This window comes from Podarcis filfolensis, assembly GCF_964270895.1.
Source record: "Podarcis filfolensis genome assembly, chromosome: 2".
NCBI classification, from domain to species: Eukaryota; Metazoa; Chordata; class Lepidosauria; order Squamata; family Lacertidae; genus Podarcis; species Podarcis filfolensis.
Window position 1 is genome coordinate 91,485,170 of NC_139605.1, and position 26,489 is coordinate 91,511,658.

Sequence of the window (26,489 nt, forward strand, 5' to 3'; positions counted from 1 at the left end):
GTAATGATAGAAATGCAGAAATGGAGAAAGAAAAGATCTCCAGAACATCAATGAATAGATGAAATCCTTCTCTTCATGCAGTAAAATACAGAATGCTCTTGATATAGCAGAGGAACTATGACCACAATTTTTGTTGATTCTTTTTTGTTTTTTTGTCCTTTCCCCCCACCCCTCACCCCCCTCAGATCCAGAAGAAAAGTTATCAACTACAGAAACACCGGAATTTATCACCTCCGTAGTAAAGTCTACCCACAGCCCAGATCCTACAGAGTGAGTATTTGGGTTCCTTTTCTATAACCATGTGAAGGGCTTTCTATGTAGGACCTACTTTTAATCTCCCCCTTTTGTCACTGACCACTGAAATATAAGAACCCTGCAGCTAATCTCTCCCAGATTAACTGGGGAATAGATGCCTGTGAATATCTGTCCAAAATATAGTGTTTATACTGATGTAATGGACAGCAGATGTTTCCCACAGAGGGAGCTGTGGTACTGGGCACTTTTGAGAATACTAGGTCTGAAGAAACTGCTACAACTTTTTGATTTTCATGTTGCTGCCCCGTGCTGTTGTTTGAACAGAAATTGGCTTTGGTTTTTACTATTCCATGCTTGCAGGGTTGGGAACACTTCTACTTCTATGACTTGCAGACTGATGGAGTAGAGCATTTTTGCAGCCCACTGAAGGAACTTAGAAACTGGGACTGGCAATGCTTAATCTGCATGATCTGGTGTCTCTTGACAGTCCCTTCAGTATCTGCTCTTGCGGGGGTTATGTTTGCAAGAATTATGACTGAGCAACAATAACAAAAGGCACAAGTATGTGTATGTCTAAAAGGGATGTGGGTGGCGCTGTGGGTTAAACCACAGAGCCTAGGACTTGCTGATCAGGTCGGTAGTTCGAATCCCTGCGAGGTGAGCTCCCGTTGCTCGGTCCCTGCTCCTGCCAACCTAGCAGTTCAAAAGCACGTCAAAGTGCAAGTAGATAAATAGGTACCGCTCCGGCGGGAAGGTAAACAGTGTTTCCGTGTGCTGCTCTGGTTCGCCAGAAGTGGCTTAGTCATGCTGGCCACAGGACCCGGAAGCTGTACGCCAGCTCCCTCGGCCAGTAAAGCGAGATGAGCGCCACAACCCCAGAATCGGTCAAGACTGGATCTAATGGTCAGGGGTACCTTTACCTTTACGTGTATGTCTATAACCCAAGAGCCCACGTAAAAAACGTAAATCATTAAAATGCAAAAGGTTTGGTTAGCTAGAAATTTGTTTCCAAAACTTTCCGACTTATCATCAATTGCTGTGACGTCGAACGGGTGGGAGCCACCCACCACAAACCCCTTTCCAAGGCCATTAATTACAACAGAAGCAATTCATAAATTACAGTATTGCTGTTAATGATAATGATGATCAGTAACAAATTACCGTACATCATAAGGTACATGAATAAAACAAGCTGTATCTGTTGTGGAATCATGTATATAATGTTAGACTCTCCAATCTGATTGACTTTTTTGGGGTTTGCTCCGATTTTAACATCTCTGAAAAAGAGCAGTGCAGACCTCTGTGCACATTATCCATATCATCTTCTGTTTTCATCCTGGGTCAACACGACAATCTGGGGCAGACCGGATGACAATGGTAATTTTGAAGGTGTTTCAATCACATCGAAATATCTGCTTGGATTCTTGCAAAAGAAAATCCCTTCCCTATGTATCATTTTTGGGGAGGGAGGAGGAATCAGAGATTGACAGCACAACCCTGTGCATGTCTGACTAAGGTTGGATTGAGTTCAGTGAGACTGACTCCCAAGTAGATATGCTGAAGAATCAATAAAATAAACAAGTGGAACAAAGTTGCATATTATGTAAGAAGGATGTATTTTTTAAATGAAATGGCCATTGTTGAAATGGCTAATGGAAATATGTGAAATTTGATATTCTTTTTTTTTCTTTTGCCAGGACCCCCGCAGATTCAAAGCTCTACATTTTGATATATAGTATCATTCCACTATTTATTCTTGTCTTACTTGCGACTGTGGTGCTGCTTGTGATGTCAAGGAAGAAGAAAACAGGTCAGAACGATGCTGTATTCTTCGTGTATTCCTGAGCACGCTTCCTTCCTACTTGAATTTTATTCTGCATAAACCTAACACGAGAGCTCTGTTAAACAATTCACCTTTGAATGTTACCTGTTTGTAAAACTAAGAGACAACAAACCTCTGCACACATACCGTATTTTTCTGTGTATACGACTAGGTTTTTTCCTAAAAAATAATATCCAAAATTTGGGGGCGTCTTAAACACAGATAGATCTCCCCCCCCCCCATTTTCTTAAATTGGAGTCCCCAAAAATAGGGGGCGTCTTATACATGGGGGCATCTTATAAATGGAAAAATATGGTACTTAGGTGTAAGCTTCACTGGACACAGGAGAACTTGCTTCTAAGTAAACATGCATCAGTCTACAGAGCCTCCAACTGGGGGTGGGGGAAACCACATGACAGCAGGAGATATTCAACTAAATTTTCATGCTGGTGACATGGGACTCCTCTATCACCACTGGTCCTCTTGACCCCAAAATCTGTTCTGGAAGAGTGGGGGGCAGCCCCAGAACAGATTTAGCGTGTGTGCAGGGAGAGAATGTTCTGTTGCACAAAGATAAATACTTTTACTGATGGAGTCTTTAGAACTAGCTTAGATACAACCCATTTAGAGGGTGCAATATGAAGAAAGGAGAGACTCAGACAAATATTAAGACCCAAGCTTCTTGGAATCTTAAGAGGGGCCTGAGTGACAGGGAGCATACTGAGAAGCCACATGGCTGGCAGTAGTGATTAGCAATATTTCAGGTTCTGTGGTCGTAGGGCTGCAAATCTATGCACACTTACCTTGGAATAAGCTCACTGAACTCAACAGGACTTGCTTCTGAGTACATAGGCCTAGGATTATTTGTCTGTTTATTATTTATATACCACCCATCATGCAAAGATCTCAGGGAGGCTCATAAAATAAAAGCACAGGATAAAAGCACAGAATAAAAATTCAATATGATCTCCAGTAGGTGTAATTCCAATGCGGAATTTCAGTCAAGCAGATCTTTCTTACCACCTAACCTCTTGTTGTAGTTGCTTAGTTTGACCTGATTTCCAATTGATGCATCCATTTCAGAATCACATTTTCAGAGAAAAGAGGAGCTAAATCTACCAGAAAGGGTAAGGCAAAAATCTCACATCACTCCATGATAAGATTTTTTATTAATATTATTTATAAAATAAATATTTATATACCACTATGTCATGAAAAATACATGAAAGTGGTTTGCCGCAATATACAAGGCACACTAATGCAATCACAATAAGTAGCACCAGAACAGTCTAAAATTCTTATTTCTGAGAAGTGGAACGGTAGTACTGAGGAGCAATGAGGAAGATCTTCAGATGTGGTGAAAGTGAGTCTTAAAATACCACAATGTGATATCACAGCTGTGGGTAAACCAGCCTCATATACCAAACATGCTTAAGTCTACTTAATACATGAAGGGGTTAATAGCATAGAGCAGAGTTTTCCAGCCTGTCACTTCGGCTGCAGTGTATCACGCGAATACTCCCCGTGCTCCTCCCAGGGCTGGAAAGGGGTGAGTCTAACCTCCGGTTTGCTAGAATTACTGTGTTGCAAAATGATACATGTCTAAAAAGTGTGTCACCAACATGAAAAGTTTTGAAAGCTCTGTCATAGAGTAAGTAAGCTGTCCTGCCAGCCTTAGCCAAGTCCACTTCCCCTCACCTTGGGAGTTCCCTCCCCGGTCTACCTGAGAAGCTCAACATGTAAAGAGGTTCCAAACTAGTTGCTCCAGCTCCAACCGCATGGCTCTCATCAGCCATTCCTGATAACTTTCACCACTTTGGAACTAAACTAAATTTAGCCTGCACAACTTTTTCTGAACGCTGTATGGGTAGGCACATGAATCACATCTTTGAACAGTTTGTAAGTAAGCAAATGTTTAACTTACCAAACATGTGGTCTTTTCCTATGCTGGGGGAAGAGGGAACTCACAAGGGCATATTTTAAAGGTCTAACCATTTATATTTCCATGCTGCATATTTTGTGATTTTAACTCTCTGCTGGCACTCAGGAATTCTCCTTTATATACCTCTTTTTCCTTGACCACCAGCAACAGTGCATCTGCTAATACAGCCAAGATTTCAGCATACATTAGGCCTCATTCTTGAAAAGTTTGTTCTTGGTGGCATGTTTGCAATCTGGCTGGCTGGCAGAAATCTTCTTGAGTACCAAGTTAGGGCCATTTCAGATGAGTACAAAGCTCCCTTTCTGTGACTTGTTCTCAAAACTGCGTTTACTTCCCCTCTCACAGATGCCTACCCACAATACTGAAGATACTCAGAATGAGAACACCATTTCTGACCAGCCCCCAGACCATAATGAGGCGGGACTCTACAGGATTGTTAAGGTCCTTCCTGAAAATGACTATGAAGAGATTCACTCCCAGGAAAAGGTAGGAAGAAAATGAATGCTGTAACCAGCATCCTTATTAGCCACTGCCATCTGTTTGCGCCAGTATGGGCCTTCAGTCTCATTCAGCAGGGCTCTTACCTACAGACTGCCTGAGGCTTGTTGTATACTTGTTAGCATTTGTAATCTAATTCTCTTTCAGACTTCAGAGGAGCAAGATGAGGTGTCTTATGCCAGCCTGGATATTTCAGATCATCATGGTCACATCTACAACAACATAAATCTCTCCAGGCCAGCCCACCCAGAGACACCTGCTCAGGAGGTCTTTTATACAGAGGTGAAGCCTGACCATTAAATATATATATATAGAAATCCAAAAGTGTTTCTCTCAGTGCACTGTCATGTGGGTTTTATTATCCAGGCTCCAGACCACTTCTCTAGCTCAGAGACCCTTCCCCTTTAAAAGAGTAACTTGCAATAAAATGAGGTTGAATCACTGCTCTGCTTCAACAAAACCAGCTGCTGGGGAACGGGAAAATGACAGCAGATCCTACTCTTACAGTAAAAGGAAAATGATGGATCTGCATTAGCTGCAACCACATACAGCGAGAAAGCATATGCCAGAGAGGTAAATATAATGTGAGCAGGGAGGGAGGCTTTAATGTACCTTAATGCATGACTATATGCTGTTTATTTGCAGAATACCTTCCCCAGAAAGATTTGCCTGCTGCAGCAATTTGGGCACCAGGTGTTTTTTATCCCAGGCCTTTTAATTTCAATTATATGCTTTGGTAGTGTATTTAGATCTGGACCCAAATTGATTACTCTTTGCTGGGTGTGGTGGTAACCTCGGGTTACGTACTTAATTCATTCCAGAGGTCCGTTCTTAACCTGAAACTGTTCTTAACCTGAAGACCACTTTAGCTAATGGGGCCTCCCGCTGCCGCAGCGCGATTTCTGTTCTCATCCTGAAGCAAAGTTATTAACCCGAGGTACTATTTCTGGGTTAGCAGAGTCTGCAACCTGAAGCATCTGTAACCTGAAGCGTATGTAACCAGAGGTACCACTGTATTTATTCTATACTGGTTTTGATAGTTTTATGTCGGTTTCTGAGTTATTTGTATTGAGGTTATTTAACTGACCCAAATGCGTTTTTGTATTTGATTGCCTTCTGTACGCCACCCAGAGGACATTGTTCAATCAGCTGTTTAGAAAACTGAGAATAAAACAATAACAATAATCTGTATCCTAGAACTTGAATCTGCAGCATTAATTATAGGCTCTCCCGTTTAAAAAGAAACGCATTTCTGCTTCTTGTGGCTACACAGCAAAGTTTGACACGGAGAAGCTTGGAAATCAACAAAGGACCTTGGGCAGGAGTTCTGGTAGTCAAAAGAAAAATAGTATAGAAAGTCCAGTTGGGTGATAGGTAACCAGATGGTCTGAAAATCTGCCATCAACTTAACTTGTGAGATGCCCACAACTGCTCAAGAAATGCGCTCTGTGAATAGGCCTGCTCAGATATATTCTCACACACTTTGCCACTGGAAAACCAGAGGCGATGTTTTATTCCATCTGCCTTGCCTTGATTCTGCTCTCGCAATCCAAAAAGAAAGAAGTCGTCTCAGTAGATTTTGAAGGATTGGAGCATATACTCTTTCTGGGCATCAGAGACCTTATCAAGTGACTCCAAGGCTTTGGAACATTCTCTGCGAAGCAGGAGAGAGAGCCAGGGAGAATGCAAAAGAAAAGGAAGGTGAGCAAAAACTCCCTTTGGGGGACGCCATATTTTTGAATCCGTTAATAGGATTATCCTGCCAGTTAGTAAATTACCTATCCCCAGAGAACACTCTCCCTCCCCCCACACCCCTTTTGCAATGTTCACTTGCCGTTGTAGCATTTTGCATGGGAAACCTGATGCTGAACTAAGAATCCCCATGTCAGGAATTCAAGTGCCCAGTTCCAGGAACCCAAGAGACACATTTTTAGCACACTCCATTTGCACCTGTGACTCCTTGTTATGCCCACCACATCCACACATCCAAATCCTCTATAAGGAAATGGCAGGAAGGACCAGACAAGGAAACCTCCATTCAACAAGATGTGCAGGCAGCTGAGGATGCTTCCTGGCTTATAAGAAGCGCCCTGATCAAGCTTGCCGAAGGTTCTGAGCAACTAAGAAACGTACTCTAGCTGGTTGCAGAATGCCTCTGCTTCAACTTTGACTTTACAGGGGCTGCTTCTGGGATTTTTACCCCTCACCACTTATTCCCTTGTCCCTGCCTCTTAGGAAATTGCTGCTCTGATACAGCCTTCAAACAGACCTTCTGCTCTCAGGGAGTTGCATCAGGCATGGCTTTTACTTTATTGTGCACCCCTTAACGTGCATCATAGGGATGTGGGTGGTGCTGTGGTCTAAATCACAGAGCCTAGGTCTTGCTAATCGGAAGCTCGGCGGTTCGAATCCCCGCAACGGGGTGAGCTCCCGTTGTTCGGTCCCAGCTTCTGCCCACCTAGCAGTTCGAAAGCATGTCAAGTGCAAGTAGATAAAGAGGTACCGCTCCGCCAGGAAGGTAAACAGCATTTTTGTGCGCTGCTCTGGTTCACCAGAAGCAGCTTATTCCTGCTGGCCACATGACCCGGAAGCCGTCTGTGGACAAACGCAGGCTCCCTCGGCCTATAGAGCGAGATGAGCGCCACAACCCCAGAGTCATCCATGACTAGACCTATTGGTCAGGGGTACCTTTACCTTTAATGTGCATCATACCTGGCGAGAATCCCTTGTGTCTGTGCTTTCTTCACAAGGCTCTTCCTCACATGCATGTTGTCCATCCCCAAAGTGGAAAATGCCCTGACAACCTGTGAGGAGTATGTAGGGAGACACCCAAGTTACTGATCATCAAAAGAGACACAGGCAAGCAGCACAGAAGGTTCCATCCTACATGCCTCTGAACTGCCCTGGTACTAACCTGTATGCGGACATCCTCACAGGTGTCTAGCTCCAGCATTTCCAACATGGCAAAGAACAAATTCTTATTGCGAATGCCAAGGACACCCTAGTGAGAGGCAGAGGAGCAAAGTGTCACTTATGTAAAGCAAAACAAGATGAAGAAAAGGTTCCCATTTTCAAATTGGCATTTTATTCTTTTTTAAAAAATTATTCATACTTTTCAGATATATACATTTCACTGATTTTACAATCATTTTGACATTTTAAAACTTGACTTCCTTCCCCCCTTTCTGCAGTTCCTTTATTTTTAATATCTTCTGCATATCCAAATTAACTTACTCATTTATATTCTTTAAATATATATTTTATTCTTAATGGTGTGCCGTAACATTTAATCTAGCCATCTTTCATGATCAGAGAGCACTTTTCTTCTCACAATAATAGATTGACACATGAATTATTATTATTTATTATTATTATTATTGATTGATTTTTAAAAAATTTATATACCACCCCATACCCGGAGGTCTCAGTACCACATGTATCTGAGGAGCTTCGTTTCCCTAAGCAAATCTACACACAAATGTATAATCTACAAACAGGAAGAGTTAAGGGTAAACAAACAGAAATTAAATATCCGCAAGACAGAACTGCTATTGGCCAGGAAGACTACCATTCCATTGGATAGGATGTTGACCTAAAAATCTGGGAGTACTCCTGGACCACACCTTGTTATAAGATACTTTGGTCCAATAGCCTTTTGTCCAGCTTCAGCTGGGGCTCCAGTGGGGCTTATTCCTGGTACAGTCAGACTGGCTGATTCTAATTGTGCAGCCTGAATTTGTTGCTATGTTACTGAATACCAGAAATTGTGACAGTCCGGAAGTGCCTATATGTCTTGCAAGTATTTCTGAATGTTCTCAAGAGCTTTAGGCCCAATAATTTCTTGGGAAAGGCAGACCCAGCTACACTCACACATGCCTTGGCCATACAACTCACTTCCAAATTAGATGACTTCCAAATGCTCTGAGTTCCTGCCCACGAAAAGTGTTCAGAAACCTCAGCTGGTGCAAAACATAGCTATCAAGATGGTTGGCTGGCGTCAGTTTTGTAGAGTACATTACACTCTGGTGTTATGTGAGTTGCTCCAGCTTCCCATTCTTTTCTGGGCACAATTCAAAGTTCTGGTTATTAACAACAAAGCCCAAAACGGCTTGGGACCAGGAATCTCTGAGTTTGCATATGTTCATCACTGGAGACCATGTTCTGCGCCCCTTTGCCTTCAGAGCAGCCTTCCCCAGCCTGACGCCTTCCAGGTTTCTGGGCTACATACAACTCCCATCAGCTCCAGCCAATAGTCAGGAGTGGTGAGAATTGCAGTGCAAACCAGCTGGAAGGCACCAGGTTGGCAAAAGGTGATTCAGAGACTTGGCTGCCTGGGGCATGTGGGGCTTAGGAATGTGATGGTTATGGACTTTCCTCCTTTGGGAAGTCCAGCCAGTCTCTCACCTTGGCCTTTAGGTGAGTAGTGAAGACATTCTTGGGGCTCTGGAATTATCGTAACAGTTTAATCCCAAAGGCAAGTATGCAGCTTACTATTGGCAATATCTGATTTGTGTCTCTTCGCTGTTGGAAGTCAGTAAAGTGGGGAGAGGGAGGTAAACAGCCTTCCTTCTCATTCAGCTGGTGGATATCTTCCATCAGCAGAGTTTCTCCAGTTGAGCACTAATCTATGTATCCTTGCATACAGTGCTCCCCCCCTAGAAAAATAGGTGCCAGCGTTCCCCATGAAGTTGTTACAGTAAGTGCCACACTTTTTAACAACAACAAAAAGAGGCGCCCATATTGCTTACACTTGAGTACCTCCTGAAAAAAAGCACTGCTTGCGTAATAATAATAATAATAATGCACATTTTGTGATTGCAAGCTGACAGCTCCAAGGCTATGTGACTAAACGTGAAGTGTGACTTACTAATGCAATCACAGCCTTCTTTCGGATCTCATCTTTGTCATCCCTTAGCTGCCTATGGACAAAAAAGGAGGCATTTACTGACATTTCAGAGGAGAAGGAGAAAAATGTTCATATCCATGAGATCCCCCCCCCAAAAAAAGAGATATTAGTTCCACTGTGATATTATTTCTCAACAATTTGAAAGAACCCTTTTCAAATATGCCCTTCTTAGTTCAACCAAAGCGATATCCTCCTGATGCAAACTTCCCATATCTGGATGAGAGATGCCAGAGAATAAGACTGCAGTTCAAAGTGCACTTATTTGGGAATGAATTAGTGAGGTTTAGTTCTCAGTAAACATGCATAGGATCAGGTTACAAGGCTGTGTACAGATGGATGTTTGGGGGGGGTTTGGGTGGGGGACAACAGCAACAAGTGTCCTATTTCATGGCTTCCTTTGCACTAGCTTTGAATCAACTTAATCTCAGGGTCTTGGGTTCGAGCCCTATGTTGGGCAAAAAGATTCCCGCATCGCAGGGGGTTGGACTAGATGACCCTCATGGTCCCTTCCAGCTCTATGATTCTGATCCTGTGAACAGCAGTAGTTTACAGTGCAATCCTCGCCAAGGGCTTGTTCACACTTCTGCTTGTGCCATGCCTAGAAAGCATGGGTTCCGAGCGGTTTTCCCCTTGCCCTTCTCCTTTCCCAGGGAAAGCCCACTCTTTAGCAATAGGTGGGAACAAATGGCAATCTGGGGGAAACCCAAAATGCTGCCTGCTCCAGTTGAGCGCTAAAAAGCAGGGGAGGGAAGCAGCTGAGACACAAGAGGAAGTGTGGATAAGCCACATGCCTGCTCAGATGTAAATCCTATTGAATTCAATGTGGCTTAATCCTAAATATATGGGGTTAAGACAGCAACCCCAGTAACTCTGCAAATATAATGGGTGAGGGCAGAGCCTTGTTGCTGGCCTAAAGAGTCCTGTTTGATCTGTTTGGTTTTTTCCCCTAATTCCGCATTGCAGCAGCCTCTTCCCATGGAGCAAAGATGACTAGATTGCAAGTAGCCTCTGGCCTAGTATATTTCAATCCCTAACAGAAAAATCAGTACTTCCCCTCCTCTATTTTTAATTTGCCTCAGGAGCACATATGTGGCAAACCACCCATCCTTTCACAGAGCTTCACTATATGGCAAAATCACACATTGCAATACAGTGGTACTTCGGGTTACAGACGCTTCAGGTTACAGACTCCACTAACCCAGAAATAGTACCTCAGGTTAAGAACTTTACTTCAGGATGAGAACAGAAATCGTGCGGTGGCGGTGCAACAGCAGCGGGAGGCCCCATTAGCTAAAGTGGTACCTCAGAACAGTTTCAGGTTAAGAACGGACCTCCAGAATGAATTAAGTTCTTAACCTGAGGTACCACTGTAAACCTATTTTCTTAAAAGCATGTTTGAGCTGAAAAAGCAGCCACGGGACTCCAATCCGGAATATGTTATGTAATTAGAGTGCGGGTTCACACCAATGTCTTGCCAAATTTCATGTATTATGGGTTGAAAGGAAGTTGAATGTAGCCATCACTCTTCCTGCAGTTCGGCAGATGTGGTGGGATTTCTGTAGGCGGGTTGTGAGGTTCCCCTCCACCATTTCAGTTCTGTGCAAGCAAGCCTCAGGACCAGTCTGTTTAATAAATGTGCTCTAGGAGTCTGCTGTGACGCATGGTTAGCACAAGAGGTTTTCAGTCATGTGAATAGATGCAAAAGGGATCTTGGGACAGTATACCTGAAGGAGCATCTCCACCTCCCTCGTTCAGCCCAGACACTGAGGTCTAGCTCCGAGGGCCTTATGGCGGTTCCCTCACTGCAAGAAGCAAAGTTACATGGAACCAGGCAGAAGGCCTTCTCGGTAGTGGCACCCGCCCTGTGACATCCCATCAGATGTCAAGAGAATAAACATCTATCTGACATTTAGAAGACACCTGAAGGCAGCCCTGTTTAGGGAAGTTTTTAATGTTTGAAGTTTTATTCTGTTTTTAATATTCTGTTGGGAGCTGCCCAGAGTGGCTGGGGAAACCCAGTTGGATGGGCATGGTATAAATATCATCATCACCATCATCATCTGCTGCTGCAATATTCAGATCATGCTTCAGTAGGGTAGTTTTGCCTTTTTTCTAGATTAAAGCACTACAAAAAGCTGCTAAACTAGTTTGAGCAGAGACCACAGTAGGTCAAGATTTTTTATAAATAAATAAATGTGTGTGTTCTGAAGAAATGACAGCTCTACAATATTGTTTAAGCCACTTTGCGACCTACTCCAGCAGCTCAGCCAAGGATTTTTGTTTCCCAGAAAAGCCAGTGGTCTGCATAGTCCATGCCTCTCCTCCTCCAGGGAGATTCCTTCTCTGACTCTAAATGGGACTTGCACTGTCTCTCAGCATCTACCTCTCCTTCCCAGGGGTGTGGTGGGGGCGGGCAGCCCCGGGTGTCACCACTGAGGGGGGTGACAAAATGCCGGGTGGCACTCACCGTGGGGCCTGCAGCGCGCCCGAGCCACATGTCTCTCCTTGGAGTAACGCGGTGGCTTGGCTGCCCACAGGCTCAGCGCTGCCCCAAACAGTCCACTCGCTGCCTCCCCCTCAGTTGTAGGGCAGCTGAGTGGGAGGAAGCAGGCAGACTCCTCAGAGGCCCCACAGACTGTCCTGCCCTGCCTCAGCTCGCCCCGTGGGCAACTGGCCTCACCCCTGGGCACAGGGCATGTGTGGCTTGCTCCACCGCTGCCCCTTCCCACTAGGAATTCCCTTAAAGGTATATAAGTCCTGAAATAACTTTGTTTTAATATTTTTTTAAAACTCTCTAATAATCATCTGTATGCAGCTTAAGACAATACAAGATTTCATGAGCCTTAAGAATGTGGATTCTAATCCATGAAATTATGGTTCAAATGCTGGGTTCTGTAAAGTGTGTGGGCAGGTGCAGCCCTATAGCTCCTTTTGCACCCAGGCTGCATACACACCATACAATTGAAGCACCGCTTTCCAGAATCCCGGGAACTGTAGTTTAGCACATGGAGAGCTACAGTTTCCAGAACCCTTAACAAAAATCCAGTTCCCAGGTTTTTGGGGAGGGGGAAAATGTGCTTTTATGGGGTGTACACAGCCTCACACTAGGTGGCACTTTTGTGGTTTGACGCCTGCAGTTGAGAAGTGTGAAAGTTACAGCCACCTTTAGGGTCTCTCTCACTGAAGGAAAAAAATGGAATATACATTGAATCATTGCCTTATCTTGCAGCTTACTTCTCCACTATGTCCCAGACTCGCTTCTTTATGTTCAGTTCTTCAACAGTTGAGGCAACAGCCTGCCTCACAACCTGGGTGAAGGATGAGACACAAACCTGATATTGGCATCTAGGAATTGTGCTTTTATACCTATTGTTTCCTTGAACCAACACCATTAATCATAGTTTCTGAAATATACTCAGAGTCGCAAAGTGATTTCATGCTCTTTATTCAGCTCATAGTGGTGAGGAGGAATGAATGAATGTCCCCTCAAGGTATCTGCTTTATATACATTATTTACACAATGGGCTGCACATGATTGGCTAATTCCGGAATTCTACTGTAAGCCAATCAGGTTGTGGATTCACTTCTATCTGGAGCATGATTGGGTGGTTCCTGCCAACCAATCATATTGCTGCATTGTTCTAGGACCAATCAGACTGCTGCATTCTGAATCCTATTGTTCTAGGACCAATCAGACTGCTGCAGTTTGGATCCTATTCAACTCAGTACATAACACCCCTCCCCTCTAAGTTCCAGTCCTGCCCGGGAGGTCGCATTCATAGTCCTCGAGGTACGCCGGTGGCCTACGTGTGCGTTGCGGCCTGGGGTGTACCCTGGTCCGGGGTTCAGGTTTTGGCTCATGTTCCAAGGATGCTGGCTGTGATGGGGCTGTTTGGTCTGGCGCAACCGGCTCGCTCAGTCGTGGTTCTGGTTCCGGTGTCCTTTCGGCCTCGCGGGTCCTCTCTGTATTTACTGATTCTGCCTCTCCTGCTGGCCCCTCCTGCTCTATGGGCCTCACTGCCCCTCTGTTCCCTTGGGACTCCTCTGACCTTTCCTCCTCCTGGTTTTCTCCCGTGAATCGTCGCCGTATCTGGTCGCAGTGGCGGCGCCAGCATTGCCCCCCATCCGTTAGCACCTCGTACGACACGGGACCAGTGACCCTGGTGACTGTGGCGGGTACCCATGCTGGGCCTGCCCCAAAATTCTTTGCGTACACTGGGTCCTGGGCCTCGAAGGTCCGGGGGTTCCTGCCTTCCCCCACCACTTCCTCATCCTGAGCTCTATCGGGGTGAAGGCGGTCCAATCTGATTGCAAGGCGCCGACCCATTAGTAGTTCAGCGGGGCTCCGGCCAGTCGTTGAGCTGGGGGTGCTGTGTTGTGCTAGGAGGAATGTGGCAAGGCGGTACTCCCAATCCCCTTGCGTCATGCGGCGAAGGGTGTCCTTGGTGGTCCGCACCATGCGTTCTGCTTGGCCATTGGTGGCAGGGTGGAATGGCGCCGAACGGATGTGGCGGATGGCGTTCTGTGCTGTGAAGGTTTGGAATTCTCCTGACGTAAATGCAGTCCCGTTGTCTGAGATGAGAGTGTCAGGGAGCCCGTGGGTTGCAAACAGCCTGCGTAGTACCCGGATGGCTGCGGACGTAGAAGTGGACGGTACCAGTGCGACTTCCAGCCATTTGGTGTAGGAGTCCACCACTATGAAGAATGTTTTCCCCTGAAAGGGGCCAGCGAAGTCCACATGCAGGCGTGACCATGGTGCTCGGGCGGACTCCCAGGACTGGACTGGGGCCCTTGGGGGATCTGGGCGGGATTCTTGGCAGGCCTGGCAGTGTTTCACCCAGGCCTCTATCTCTCCGTCGATCCCCGGCCACCACACATAACTCCTGGCAAGGGCCTTCATTCTTACTACCCCTGGGTGTGTCTCGTGTAGGGCTGTGAGGACCCTTTTGCGGAGGGGCTGGGGAACAACGACCCTGCTTCCCCATAACAGGCACCCCTTGTGGGCCGACAGTTCATGTTTGCGGGTTGTGTAGCCGGCGAATTCTGGCCCGGGGCTGCTGCTGGGCCATCCCCTCCACACCCAGTCCAGGACCCGGGAGATGACCCTATCTTTCTTGGAATGGTGTGCAACTTCTTGTGCCTGAATGGGGCGGTCGGGAAGCAGCTCCAGGCTCATAACCTCTTGTGCAGGTGCTGGGTCGGGGCCTGTTTCCGGTAGTGGTAGCCTGCTGAGGGCGTCCACATGGCCCATCGCCTTCCCAGGGCGGTGAATCAGTGCATACTGGTAGCTGGCAAGGAAAATTGACCACCTGAGGACACGAGGAGACAGCACTTGGGGGGTCTGCTTTTCGGAGGCAAACAAGCCAAGCAAGGGCTTGTGGTCAGTCACCACGGTGAAGGGCCGCCCGTACAAGAAATCATGGAATTTTTTTACTCCCTTCACGATTGCCAGACCCTCCTTGTCGATTTGCGAGTAGTTCCGCTCGGTTGCGTTGAGTGTCTGGGAAAAGTATGCCACCGGTACCTCTCTTCCATCCGGGAGTTGGTGTCCCAGGACAGCGCCAATGCCATAGGGTGAGGCGTCGCATGCTAGCACCACCGGCAGCCTCTCGTCGAAGTGTGCCAAGACCGAGTTTGAGACAAGCAAGTCCTTGACTGCCTGAAATGCGGCCTCCTGGCGCTGGCCCCACACCCAAGGGGCCCGCTTGTCCAGGAGTCTGTGTAGGGGCTCCGCTACCGCCGCCTTGTGGGGAAGGAAGGAATGGTAAAAGTTCAATAGTCCCAAGAAGGCCTGAAGTTCAGTCTTGTTCTTGGGCGCTGGGGCATCACAAATGGCCCGTACCTTGTCCCCAGTCGGGTGGACCCCTTCTGCGTCCACCATAAATCCCAGAAAGTCCACCTGAGGCACTCCTAGTAGACATTTTTCCCGCTTCACCTTGAGACCCGCCGTCTGGAAACGGTGCAGAACGGTGCGGAGGCGGTCCTCAAACTCCTCTGGTGTGGGCCCGGCAATCAACACATCATCGAAGAAGGGGGTAACGCCAGGAATCCCTTTAAGGAGAGAGTCCATTAGATTCTGGAATATGCCTGGTGCCACGCTGACACCAAATTGCAGCCGCTTTACCCTGAACGCTCCTCTGTGCGTCACAATCGTCTGTGCCTCTGCTGTGGCCTCATCTACTGGCAGTTGTTGATATGCTTGGGCCAAGTCCAGCTTGCCAAAAATTTTCGACCCAGCCAGGGTGGCAAGGACATGGCTGACCACTGGCACTGGGTATGCATGGGCCGTGAGGGCCTTGTTTATGGTACATTTGTAGTCTGCGCAGATGCGGACCGAACCATTAGGCTTGACGGGTGTGACGATTGGGGTTTCCCAGGGGGCATTAGGCACCGGCTCCAGCACTCCTTGCTCCACGAGTCGGTCCAATTCCTCGTCTATACGGGGTTTCAGGGCGAACGGGACCCGGCGGGCCTTGAGCCTGACTGGTCGTACTGCGGGGTCAAGCTGTAGAGCAATGGGGGGGCCCGTATACTGTCCCAATTTCCCATCAAAAACCCCCGGAAATTCCTTGCATATGGCGTCCACGTCCACTTGTAAGGTAGTGTGGTTCACCCCGGTGACGGCTAGCCCCAGTGGTCCAAACCATGCCAATCCCAGTAAGCTAATGTAGGGGCCCTTGACCACAAGCAAGTCCAGTTGCCGCGTCCGCCCTCGGTATTGCACCCTGAAGGTCCCCACCCCCATTGTGGGGACCTTACGTTTCTGGAAGTCCCGGAGGGTGAATGGGGCCGGCCTGAGTTTGGGACCCCCAGTAGGACACAGTTTCCTTAAGGTCCTTGCCGAGATTATGGATAGAGTTGAACCCGTGTCAAGCTCCATGCGGCATGGGGCCCCCTCTATCTGTACCTCTACATAAATTTTCTCTACGTTGGGGTGGGGCAACTGGTATACCTGGAAGTCCGTGAGCTCCGTCGAGTTGCCTTGGTGTGTTGGGCCCCGGGACCTGGGGCTCTTGGATTGGTCATCTGATGCCTGGCGTCGGGTGGGCCGAGCTCGACACACCCGGGCGATGTGTCCCAATTTTCTGCACTGCCTGCACTCTGCGTTGCGGAAACGGCAGGTCCTCCTCTCGTGACTGTCTCCACAGCTTGCGCAGTTCCCTGCTTCTCGTCGAGGCAGCTGTGGTATGTGGGCTGCTTGAGTGCGCTGCTGTACTCGGTGCACCTCGTCCCTGTTGGATCCTGAGTCGTCGGTGAGGTCTTCGTGGTGGACCCTCGGTTGGGACGGCTGGCTCGGCCGTGCCTCTTGCGTCGACCTCTCGGCAGCTTCCGTTGCCAGGGCCTCCTCCAGAGCGACCTGGAACGTTAGGTCCTTCTTAGCGTAGAGGCGTCGTTGCAGCTTCTCATCCTTCAGGCCACCGACGAGGCGGTCACGAAGCATGTTCTCCAGCTCTGAGAAGTTGCAGAACCGGGCAGCTTGGCGGAGAGAGGTCACAAACCCAGTTATGGTTTCCCCAGGGGCTTGCCGCTTTGCATAGAAGGCATTTCGACGAGCCACCACAGAGGGCTGTGGCGAAAAGTGCCCCTTCAGCTGCTCCATTATTGTTTTGTATGGAACAGTAGCGATGTCTTCGGGTGCAAGGAGAGCCCGGGCGATTTCAAACGTCTCCTCTCCGCAGATGCTGAAGAATATTGCCCTCTTCTTGGCGTCTTCTTCATCGGTGACCCCTTTGGCTTCTAGGAGGAAGGTGAAACGGGAGGCGTACGCTTCCCAGTCTCCAGATGCTGGGTTGAACGGCGAGAAGCTGCTGTCGGTTGCCATTCTGAGTTCCTTGTGTCCCGGAGCTGAAGCCTGGATACACGGTGCGAGGCAGCGGTGCGGCAGGTGGCGGTGCTGCGGTGCTGTGTGTGGCAGTCAGCTCAGCGGGATCCCACCTTCGTCGCCAGTGAAATATACTCAGAGTCGCAAAGTGATTTCATGCTCTTTATTCAGCTCATAGTGGTGAGGAGGAATGAATGAATGTCCCCTCAAGGTATCTGCTTTATATACATTATTTACACAATGGGCTGCACATGATTGGCTAATTCCGGAATTCTACTGTAAGCCAATCAGGTTGTGGATTCACTTCTATCTGGAGCATGATTGGGTGGTTCCTGCCAACCAATCATATTGCTGCATTGTTCTAGGACCAATCAGACTGCTGCATTCTGAATCCTATTGTTCTAGGACCAATCAGACTGCTGCAGTTTGGATCCTATTCAACTCAGTACATAACAGTTTCTCAGTTTGAATTCTGAGGATAACTCAGGCTGTGTACACATTGCTGTTTACTTCAACCCCAGTGTGCTCCCACCACTGGTATTTAAAGCAGAGTGCACATTATGTTAGTCACAATCCATATGTATCCTGTAGTTTCTTGAGAAATACTTGTGCGTGATGCACTTGACCTCAGACTAGCTTCCATATGATTAAAAAACATAAGCTGAGATGTGTACATTTTTGACATCCGTTGCTTAGGCACAGATGGCATCTGAATGGAATAGGACATGATGGAGAACTAGACAATTTGGGTATTTTAAAAGGCAAGGCAGAACTAGTTCGCAAAACTGAAAAACCAAAGGGACAGCTTTGAAAAGTTCAACATCACCAGAAAAGGTTCCTCGGACAACTTCTCCAGAAGCACATTGAACACTTCCTCCTCCAAGCCTTCCTCTTGGATGATTTCGAGTCCTATGGTGGCCAACAGTCTTGCAGCGTCAACGCGATGCTGAGGGTAAAGAGGCAAAAAAGAGAACATGAACTATCCATTTAACAAACGTCATGTGCTTGTGGTATTTCAACAGACTGTCCCTCCAACCTGCTCTTCATCCTGCCCCAGTAGGACTGCCACTCTTTCTTCCACTATTCACCACTTCCCATCACTTCTTTTCTAATTATGTTTTACTGATTTTCAAAGCTTACAAAAGCTGTTACAACAAAAAGTAGAAGAAGAAACTTAAAGAGGTAAACGAAATAAACTTCATAGGATATAGGAAAAGCTAAAAGCTCCATGATCCATGTTAGGTAAAGGTAAAGGGACCCCTGACCATTAGGTCCAGTCGTGACTGACTCTGGGGTTGCGGCGCTCATCTCGCTTTATTGGCCGAGGAAGCCGGCGTACAGCTTCCGGGTCATGTGGCCAGCATGACTAAGCTGCTTCTGGCGAACCAGAGCGGTGCACGGAAACGCCATTCACCTTCCCACCGAAGCAGTACCTATTTATCTACTTGCACTTTGACGTGCTTTCAAACTGCTAGGTTGGCAGGAGCAGGGACCAAGCAACGGGAGCTCACCCCGTCGTGGGGATTCAAACCGCGACCTTCTGATCGGCAAGTCCTAGGCTCTGTGGTTTAACCCACAGCGCCACCCGCGTCCCTCAGATCCATGTTACTTTGTGCTTATATAAGAAATAAAAATCTGCTTTCTTATTTATTTTTTCCTTCTAGCCCGTTAACTCTAAAGACAGTTTCCCTACACCACCTCTTCTTCTCAAGCTGCCTCTGCAACACAGACAAAACTTTTAAACTACTGAGAGCATGAACGAATGGAACAATGGAAGAAGGGAAATCCAGTGATAGCAAGTCCTTGAAAAAAAGAATACAATACTTGTAACCCAATCCCATGCATATTGTTCTCAGAAACAAACCTGATTGTTCTCAGAAACAAATCTCTAATTGAGGGTGCATGAAGATGGTGGTCTTAGCTCTTTCTGCACTTTGCATAGATCACAATTCTTGCGGTATCAAATGCAAACCCTTGATTCAATCATGTATCTTGGGCTGTTCCCATAACATTCTAGGAAGGTGATTTCAAGTTCAGCGGGGAATTCCCTTAGGCTAAATATGCCCCTTTGTTGTTGTTGTTATTTAAAAAGGAAATCACGTTCAAGGAGTTCTGGGAGGAGCACTAGCCTAAAGAACTGGAATGCAATGCAAACATGCTTGGTGCCTTGAAGAAATCCTCATGTACTAACAGCAAGTGAAGTTGCACAGATCCAATAATAACATGTAGAACTGAGCAGTTTCTGGAAAAATAGAGGCATGGTGTCTCAGCCTAAAGCAGGGTTGAGAACTCTGTGGTGTCCCTCCAGATGTTTTTAGACTACAGCTGCCATAATCCTTGACCATTGGTCATGCTGTTGAGGCTGATGGGAGCTGAACATCTGGAGGCCCAACCGTTTCCCATCCCTGGTTTAAATCTGCCTCAAACTGACATTCTAGGAGCCCCCACACGGGTAGTGAGGTTAGTATGTTGTAGCAAAAACCATAAGGCCTTGTAACTTAAAAACTAACACATGTGTTATGGATGAAGTAGACTGTAGCCCAGAAAAGCTTGTGCTTTATATATATCATGATATATTTGTTAGCTTTGAGGGGCTACGAGACTGCTTGTTGCTTTTGTGATAGCAGCAGCATTGGCCCTATCCCCTGACATTTCAGTAGAGGTAACACACATTTCTGAAGCCATTCCATTGAGATTATTATTTCAAATGATCCAGAACTGTGCAGGAAAAACAAGTTCCGGACATAATCCCTGAAGCATAGACCCTTGGGAAGGGGTCCCATTGAACCCACAGCAGGGGTAGGCAACATAAAGCCCGTGGGCTGGATGTGGCCCAATCGCTTTCTCAATCCGGCCCACGGACGGTCTGGGAATCAGCGTGTTTTTACATGAGTAGAATGTGTCCTTTTATTTAAATTGCATCTCTGGGTTATTTCTGGGGCATAGGAATTCGTTCATATTTCCCCCCCCCCCCAAAATATAGTCCGTCCCACCATATGGTCTGAGGGATGGTAGACCGGCCCACAGCTGCTGAAAAAAGGTTGCTGACCCCTGACCCACAGGAACTTATTTCTGAGTAAATATAGATAAACAGAATCATTTTGTAGGATAGCTAAACATAGAGAAGCTCAGACAAATCTATATACCAGCAAAGGACCTATTCAGCCAAATTCATGCATGAAAAAGCATGTAGAGAGAAAATAGCAAGCAAATTTTTGGATACATGGACGAGCAAAAGAGTGGGAGGGAAATTCAGCCAAAATTGAGATACTGGCTCAATACGCCACAGAAAGGGTTCTACAGAACAAAATTTGCTCACCTTGTACAAAGGAGAACGCTGAAGCTGGTCAATAACAGTTTTGATAACTACAGGGTCCACGATGGCCATTTGCTTTACCAGCATGACCAAAGCCTAGAAGAGGAAGACATGGATGGAGAGAGCGCAGGGGTTCAAAGTGAGGTAAGGTGTGTGGAGAGGAAGACAATTTGGGCTTCATGCCAAGAAGTCTCGTTTAACTAAATAATATTAAAGGTAGCATTAAAATAATACGACAGTCCCTGAACCTGAACTCCTGACAAACTGTAGGAAAGGAGATCCTGAAACAACTTAATGCAATTGCCCAACTCTTCTCCCAACGGCGTATTAGGAATCTGATCTTCTACAGTTTAAATCCTTTCAACTGAATCCTAAAGTTGTGTCTTTTTCTTCTTGCCTTTTCTTTAGAAAAACAAACAAACCAGGTTTTAAAAAGTAAGCTTCTAGCTTCCATGGAGAATGTGCAAATGTACAAACAAATGATATAAGGTCAATGAGGTATTAGAAAAAGCTTCACCATAGCTCTACAGCAGTGTTTCCCAAACTTGGGTCTCCAGCTTTTTTTCCAGTCTACAATTCCCATCATCCCTGACCACTGGTCTTGCTTGCTAGGGATGATGGGAGTTGTAGTCCACAAACAGCTGGAGACCCAGGGCTGGGAAACACTGCTCTACAGCCTAAATCTGATTCCCTCCACTCACACCGACTCCTGTGCCACAGCTGCTTTTATCTCTGTTGCTGTAGTTTAAGGGAGATTGAGCCCCATGTCTCCCAATGCCTTGACTAGTTCAGTTTGCGCAAAGGTCTTCATCCACTATTGTGGGTGCAGCCACAGTACAGATCTGAGGTAAATGTTCTTGATTATGGCTATTCCTATGCATAGCAGATTTCTCCCATCTCAAGGCCATGACTAGCTAAGAAAAAGGGAAGCAAACTGGGGAAGGTGGCTGATAAATGTGCATTTTTATATTCTCTTAAACAGGGGGAATGAGCAATAACTGCAGCTTCGCCCCCTGCCCTGTGAGAAGGCAGAATGCATAACAAGTTTTGTTTCTCCTTTCCTTTTGTTATCCTGGGGCAAATATTTCTCAGGGACTCACTTCACAGAGATATTCGGACCACAAAGCACAACTCAGATCTCCCTGTCCATTTATGTAACAGCCCCACCTGAATTTTTCTCTGGCAGTCGTCCTGGGACAAGCACATGAACATAGTCTCTTGTGCGATTGGATTATACTTGTCCAGGTACCCTAAGCAAAGGGCTGCGTCGAATGTTACGCTGTCCATGGGATCTTGTAGGTTCACCAACCGTCGCAGATTTCGGATTAAACTGGACCGGGCACCTATCCAATACCACTAGGGAAAGAGAGCAGCTGCATTAGGTGCAACAGTGATCTGAAAGCTGTTTAAATAGGCCCAGAAAGAGAAGAGACTGGCAGAGCACATGTCTATCTGTAATACAGCCCCACATATTACCTCAAGTTCAGGTGTCATTGACCATGCCTGCAGGGATACCTTCAACGCACTCAGTGTATCTTCTCTCCGATTCAGACTTGCATCCTTTAGGTGTCTAATTAGCATTTTCACTACAGAGGTATCTAGGCAACCTGCTCCAGAGAATCAAGAGGCAGTGATCAAAGGGGAAAGCAAAACTCCCAGGAAGTTTTATTTAATTACCGGCAGTATTTGCCACCCCTTAACTGTAGTTCTCTGCAGGCATACATAAACATATTCAAAATAAAACGCAAAGCAATAAAAATACAATTAGATAAAAGATAAACAAATAAATTCAAGCACAAGATTTCAGTGACAATGGAGGGGAAGCACATTACAAGGCAAAACAATTCTGAGGATATATATTCTAGACAGAATATTTCTTTCCCCCTTTAAAAACAGAAATACCAAACCAACACCTGCTTGCCAGCTTGAGAGGACGGATGTTGATACTCTTTAGCAAACAAAAAGTGAAATTATGATTGATTATTAATACTTCAGATATTCCAGGCTGAGCTGCGGTATCCAAAAGAAGTTTGTAAGGCTGAGCCTTGGCTCAAATCTTGCTTACAGATGTGATTTCAGTCTTCAGAGGCATTCTGAAAAAGATCACTGGGCAATTTGCAGCCTGTGTGTTTATCTGAAAACAAATTCTACTAATTTCAGTTGGACTTGCTCCCAGTCCAAGGATTCCTTCCTTAATCTCACTCTGAAGTCCATCAGGAAATAGAAGTCTCCAATTCAATCAAAGTCCACATGTGTCTAAAAAAATTGGCTGGGGGTTCTAAGCAATCAAAACATTCAAATCCAATAGAAAGTCATCTGAAATATCAGCCCACACAGGAATCTCAAATGGTTATATCCCTGTAACAGAGGGGACTGGAAGTCACCTTTTATAATTCTGCCACAAGTGTGAAATGTGCAAAAGAAAGCTGAGAGGGAGGAAAAAAACCCTCCTCTGCTTGCATGTGACAAGGCCTATAATACACGAGGATTGCTATAAATGCACCAGGGAGCATTCCTCTGTGAGTAATAATAGAAAATTAGCCACACCAGAAGGAAGAAGGAAGAAAAGAGCTCAAGTCCATCTAACTCTGGTTTGTTTTTCTGTCCAAACCGGGGCATGGTCAGCGCTAACTATGGCTGTCCAAACAGGTTGGCTTCAAACTGTGCTGAACGATCTTGTGTTGTGTAGATAATGATCAGAGGCGAAATGTCACTCACCTAGCAAAGCCAGCGACCGGGCTGCTTCATACTGCAAAGGCAAGCTGTTGCATTCCTGGAACTGAGAGAATAAGTACTACTGGCAGGCCAGCTGGAAACCACTTACTTATACATGCATGAACATCTAAGCATATCACAGGTGCACAGAGTAGAAGTGGAAGGGTTCGAAAGACTAAAGGCAAGCACCCTGCCTGCCCACTCACCAGGGCTCAGCTCAATCCAAGATTGTATATATAGCATAAGCACAGAGGAGGCACGTGAAAAGCAAGTGCCTATAAATTAATTGTGAAAAGTCATATGCTGCATGGTAAGGCAAATTCCCTCCAGCCCCAACAAGTTCTTAATATGGTACGAAAACTTTCCCCAGCAATAACTATGGTGAGTCTTGCTCCAGTCCACAGTTACAAGGGGTTCTATATTTAACCTCAGAAGAGTCAGACACATACCCACTTCCCTTGTGGGCTATGCCATTGCCAATGGTGAGATATGATGACTTAGCAGGGTGGGACGCGGGTGGAGCTGTGGGTTAAACCACAGAGCATAGGGCTTGCCAATCAGAAGTTCGGCGCTTCGAATCCCCGCGGCGGGGTGAGCTCCCATTGCTCGGTCCCTGCTCCTGCCAACCTAGCAGTTCGCAAGCACGAAGTGCAAGTAGAGAAATAGGTACCGCTCCGGTGGGAAGGTAAACGGCATTTCCATGCACTGCTCTGGTTCGCCAGAAGTGGCTTTGTCATGATGGCCACATGACCCGGAAGCTGTACGCCGGCTCCCTCGGCCAATAAAGTGAGATGAGCGCCGCAACCCCAGAGTCGTCCACGACTGGACTTAACGGTCAGGGGTCCCATTACCTTTACCTAACTAGATGTTACAGGAGATGCAGGGCTGCCACTGACCCACATCCCTCCATGTGTATCCCCAGAAACAGCTGTTAAAGGAAATGTATAACGAGATGCCACCACATTCAAGAATTCACTGCTCCTGCATGTAACAGTTAGTGAACTGGCATGTGGTGTGTGTCACACAATGATATCACGTTCCCATCACACTCCTCCCTCCCAGATGCTACTGAGTATGAGGGAGATTCATACCAGCACTAGCCAAATGCCCCATTTAGTATCTAGTTAGAAAAGTCTGCAAATGCCCATCACAAGATGACAAGAGTCCATGGGGATTCTACTTACAGTTTTAAAAAGTGCAGATGTGACAGATTCCTCAGCAACCCCGAGTTGTCCAAGGGCCTAGGAAGACAGGCAGAGAAATCAAAATAATCACTAGGACAGCCTCTCCCAATTCTTGCAGGAAACTGCAGAGAAATTTGTTTCTGCCTTGAAAAATATAAATGCACTACAAACTACAAGACTGCTTTCTGCAGAGGCTTTGAAAAGGCACACAGCTGACCCGCACTCGATTGCTTTCTCTGGTCCACCACATCTTCAAACAAACGGCATTCATCACCCACTATAGTGGTACCTCAGGTTACATACGCTTCAAGTTACAGACGCTTCAGGTTACAGACTCCACTAACCCAGAAATATTACCTCGGGTTAAGAACTTTGCTTCAGGATGAGAACAGAAATCGTGCGGTGGCGGTGAAACAGCAGCAGGAGGCCCCATTAGCTAAAGTAATGCTTCAGGTTAAGAACAGTTTCAGGTTAAGAACGGACCTCCGGAACGAATTAAGTACTTAACCCGAGGTACCACTGTATTTGTTAGTATTTCACGCCTCCGATGCTGCAGATGAGATTGGTGTAAATCACATGCCTGTCTGGGAAGAGTGTGGGAATGGAAGACAGTCTTATCTCTTCTGCTGTATGTACTATTGTACTGTACTTTTGCTTTTACTTGTTCCTGCCTGTTTCCTCTCGGAGCTGGAGAGAGAAGACGCCATGAATCCGTTGTCTGTACATAGTGTGTGAATAAATACATAATGAGCTCTACGATGTCTCATGCTTCTTGCTGTGTTATGCTAGATTAGTGTGCATATATCATTTGATATATGTCACTGAAGCACACTGGAGAAGAAGAGTAATGCCTTTTCCAGAGCTGCGCATACTGAAGGACGCTTGGAGTTTGGGGCTGCAGAGGCACCCCCCAGGGTGTTTTCCAAGACTATTGCCCCTACCATAAACAAGTTGAGCTGTTCCCATCCACCTGGAACAGGTGCAAGGTAAGGCAAGTCGCCACTTCGAAGTTTCCTGCTTTAGCTGAAAGGACTTCTGGGGAAGCACAACATGGGCAGAGAGTCTAGAGGCCAGTCAAACCTTTGCTCTATTTCTGCTGTGTCACTTCTATAGCTTGTTGTTGTTGTTGTTTAGTCGTTCAGTCGTTTAGTCGTGTCCGACTCCTTGTGACCCCATGGACCAGAGCACGCCAGGCACTTCTGTCTTCCACTGCCTCCCACAGTTTGGTCAAACTCATGCTGGTAGCTTCGCGAACACTATCCGACCATCTCGTCCTCTGTCGTCCCCTTCTCCTTGTGCCCGCCATCTTTCCCAACATCAGGGTCTTTTCCAGGGAGTCTTCTCTTCTCTTGAGGTGGCCAAAGTATTGGAGCCTCAGCTTCACGATCTGTTCTTCCAGTGAGCACTCAGGGCTGATTTCCTTAAGAATGGATAGGTTTGATCTTCTTGCAGTCCATGGGACTCTCAAGAGTCTCCTCCAGCACCATAATTCAAAAGCATCAATTCTTCGGCGATCAGCCTTCTTTATAGTCCAGCTTTCACTTCCATACATCACTACTGTGAAAACCATAGCTTTTACTATACGGATCTTTGTCGGCAAGGTATATATATATAGAAGTATATATATACTTCTATAGCTTAACAAAATTTAAAGAAGCAAACACACAATTAACAGTGGCTTTACCAGATGTTACCACGCCTACGCTGACAATTTAGTGTAACACACAAACATGGCCAATAGATGAAGGTCCTTGCTTCCCCAATAATGGTCTTTGCCACCTCTGTATTCCTCCAAACCGGTTTTCCGAGCTTGACACAGAATAAATACCGTAAATAAGCATCCCTAAGGTACGCAGAACTCTGTATAGCAGGAAAAAGGTTACTAGGAATCTGCTTTATAATGAGTTGGACCACTGGTCCATGTAGCTCGGTATTTTCTATACTGATTGGCAGAGGTTTTCTGGGGTTTCAAAAAGGAGACATTCCGAGTCTTTCCTGGAGATGAGAGGGACTGAACTTGGGAGCTTCT

General features: G+C 46.4%; 2 protein-coding genes across 10 annotated transcripts in view; one reads left to right on the top strand and one right to left on the bottom strand.

The window, feature by feature from the left end:
- The window catches only part of CD300LF (CD300 molecule like family member f), a 122,008-nt gene extending 102,545 nt beyond the window's left edge, over nt 1-19,463 (top strand). For 4 of the 5 annotated variants that reach the window (XM_083598262.1, XM_083598266.1, XM_083598263.1 and 1 more), the window contains 6 exons: nt 186-270; nt 1,953-2,065; nt 3,161-3,204; nt 4,365-4,505; nt 4,665-4,799; nt 18,910-19,463. In XM_083598262.1, the coding sequence (XP_083454388.1) occupies nt 186-270; nt 1,953-2,065; nt 3,161-3,204; nt 4,365-4,505; nt 4,665-4,799; nt 18,910-18,987 (596 nt within the window). In that variant the 3' untranslated portion in view covers nt 18,988-19,463. Of the gene's footprint in view, nt 1-185; nt 271-1,952; nt 2,066-3,160; nt 3,205-4,364; nt 4,506-4,664; nt 5,709-18,909 lie in introns of those variants that run through there. The other variant, XM_083598267.1, reaches the window with a different exon arrangement.
- The window catches only part of HEATR9 (HEAT repeat containing 9), a 29,872-nt gene continuing 9,369 nt past the window's right edge, over nt 5,987-26,489 (bottom strand). For 3 of the 5 annotated variants that reach the window (XM_083598211.1, XM_083598210.1, XM_083598213.1), the window contains 11 exons: nt 24,461-24,517; nt 23,280-23,340; nt 22,038-22,168; nt 21,729-21,917; nt 20,565-20,657; nt 18,072-18,191; nt 12,658-12,731; nt 9,385-9,436; nt 7,432-7,518; nt 7,230-7,321; nt 5,987-6,171 (listed from right to left, as the gene is read on the bottom strand). In XM_083598211.1, the coding sequence (XP_083454337.1) occupies nt 6,087-6,171; nt 7,230-7,321; nt 7,432-7,518; nt 9,385-9,436; nt 12,658-12,731; nt 18,072-18,191; nt 20,565-20,657; nt 21,729-21,917; nt 22,038-22,168; nt 23,280-23,340; nt 24,461-24,517 (1,041 nt within the window). In that variant the 3' untranslated portion in view covers nt 5,987-6,086. Of the gene's footprint in view, nt 6,172-7,229; nt 7,322-7,431; nt 7,519-8,411; nt 8,578-9,368; nt 9,437-12,657; nt 12,732-18,071; nt 18,192-20,564; nt 20,658-21,728; nt 21,918-22,037; nt 22,169-23,279; nt 23,341-24,460; nt 24,518-26,489 lie in introns of all 5 variants that reach the window. The other 2 variants (XR_014544343.1, XM_083598212.1) reach the window with 2 other exon arrangements.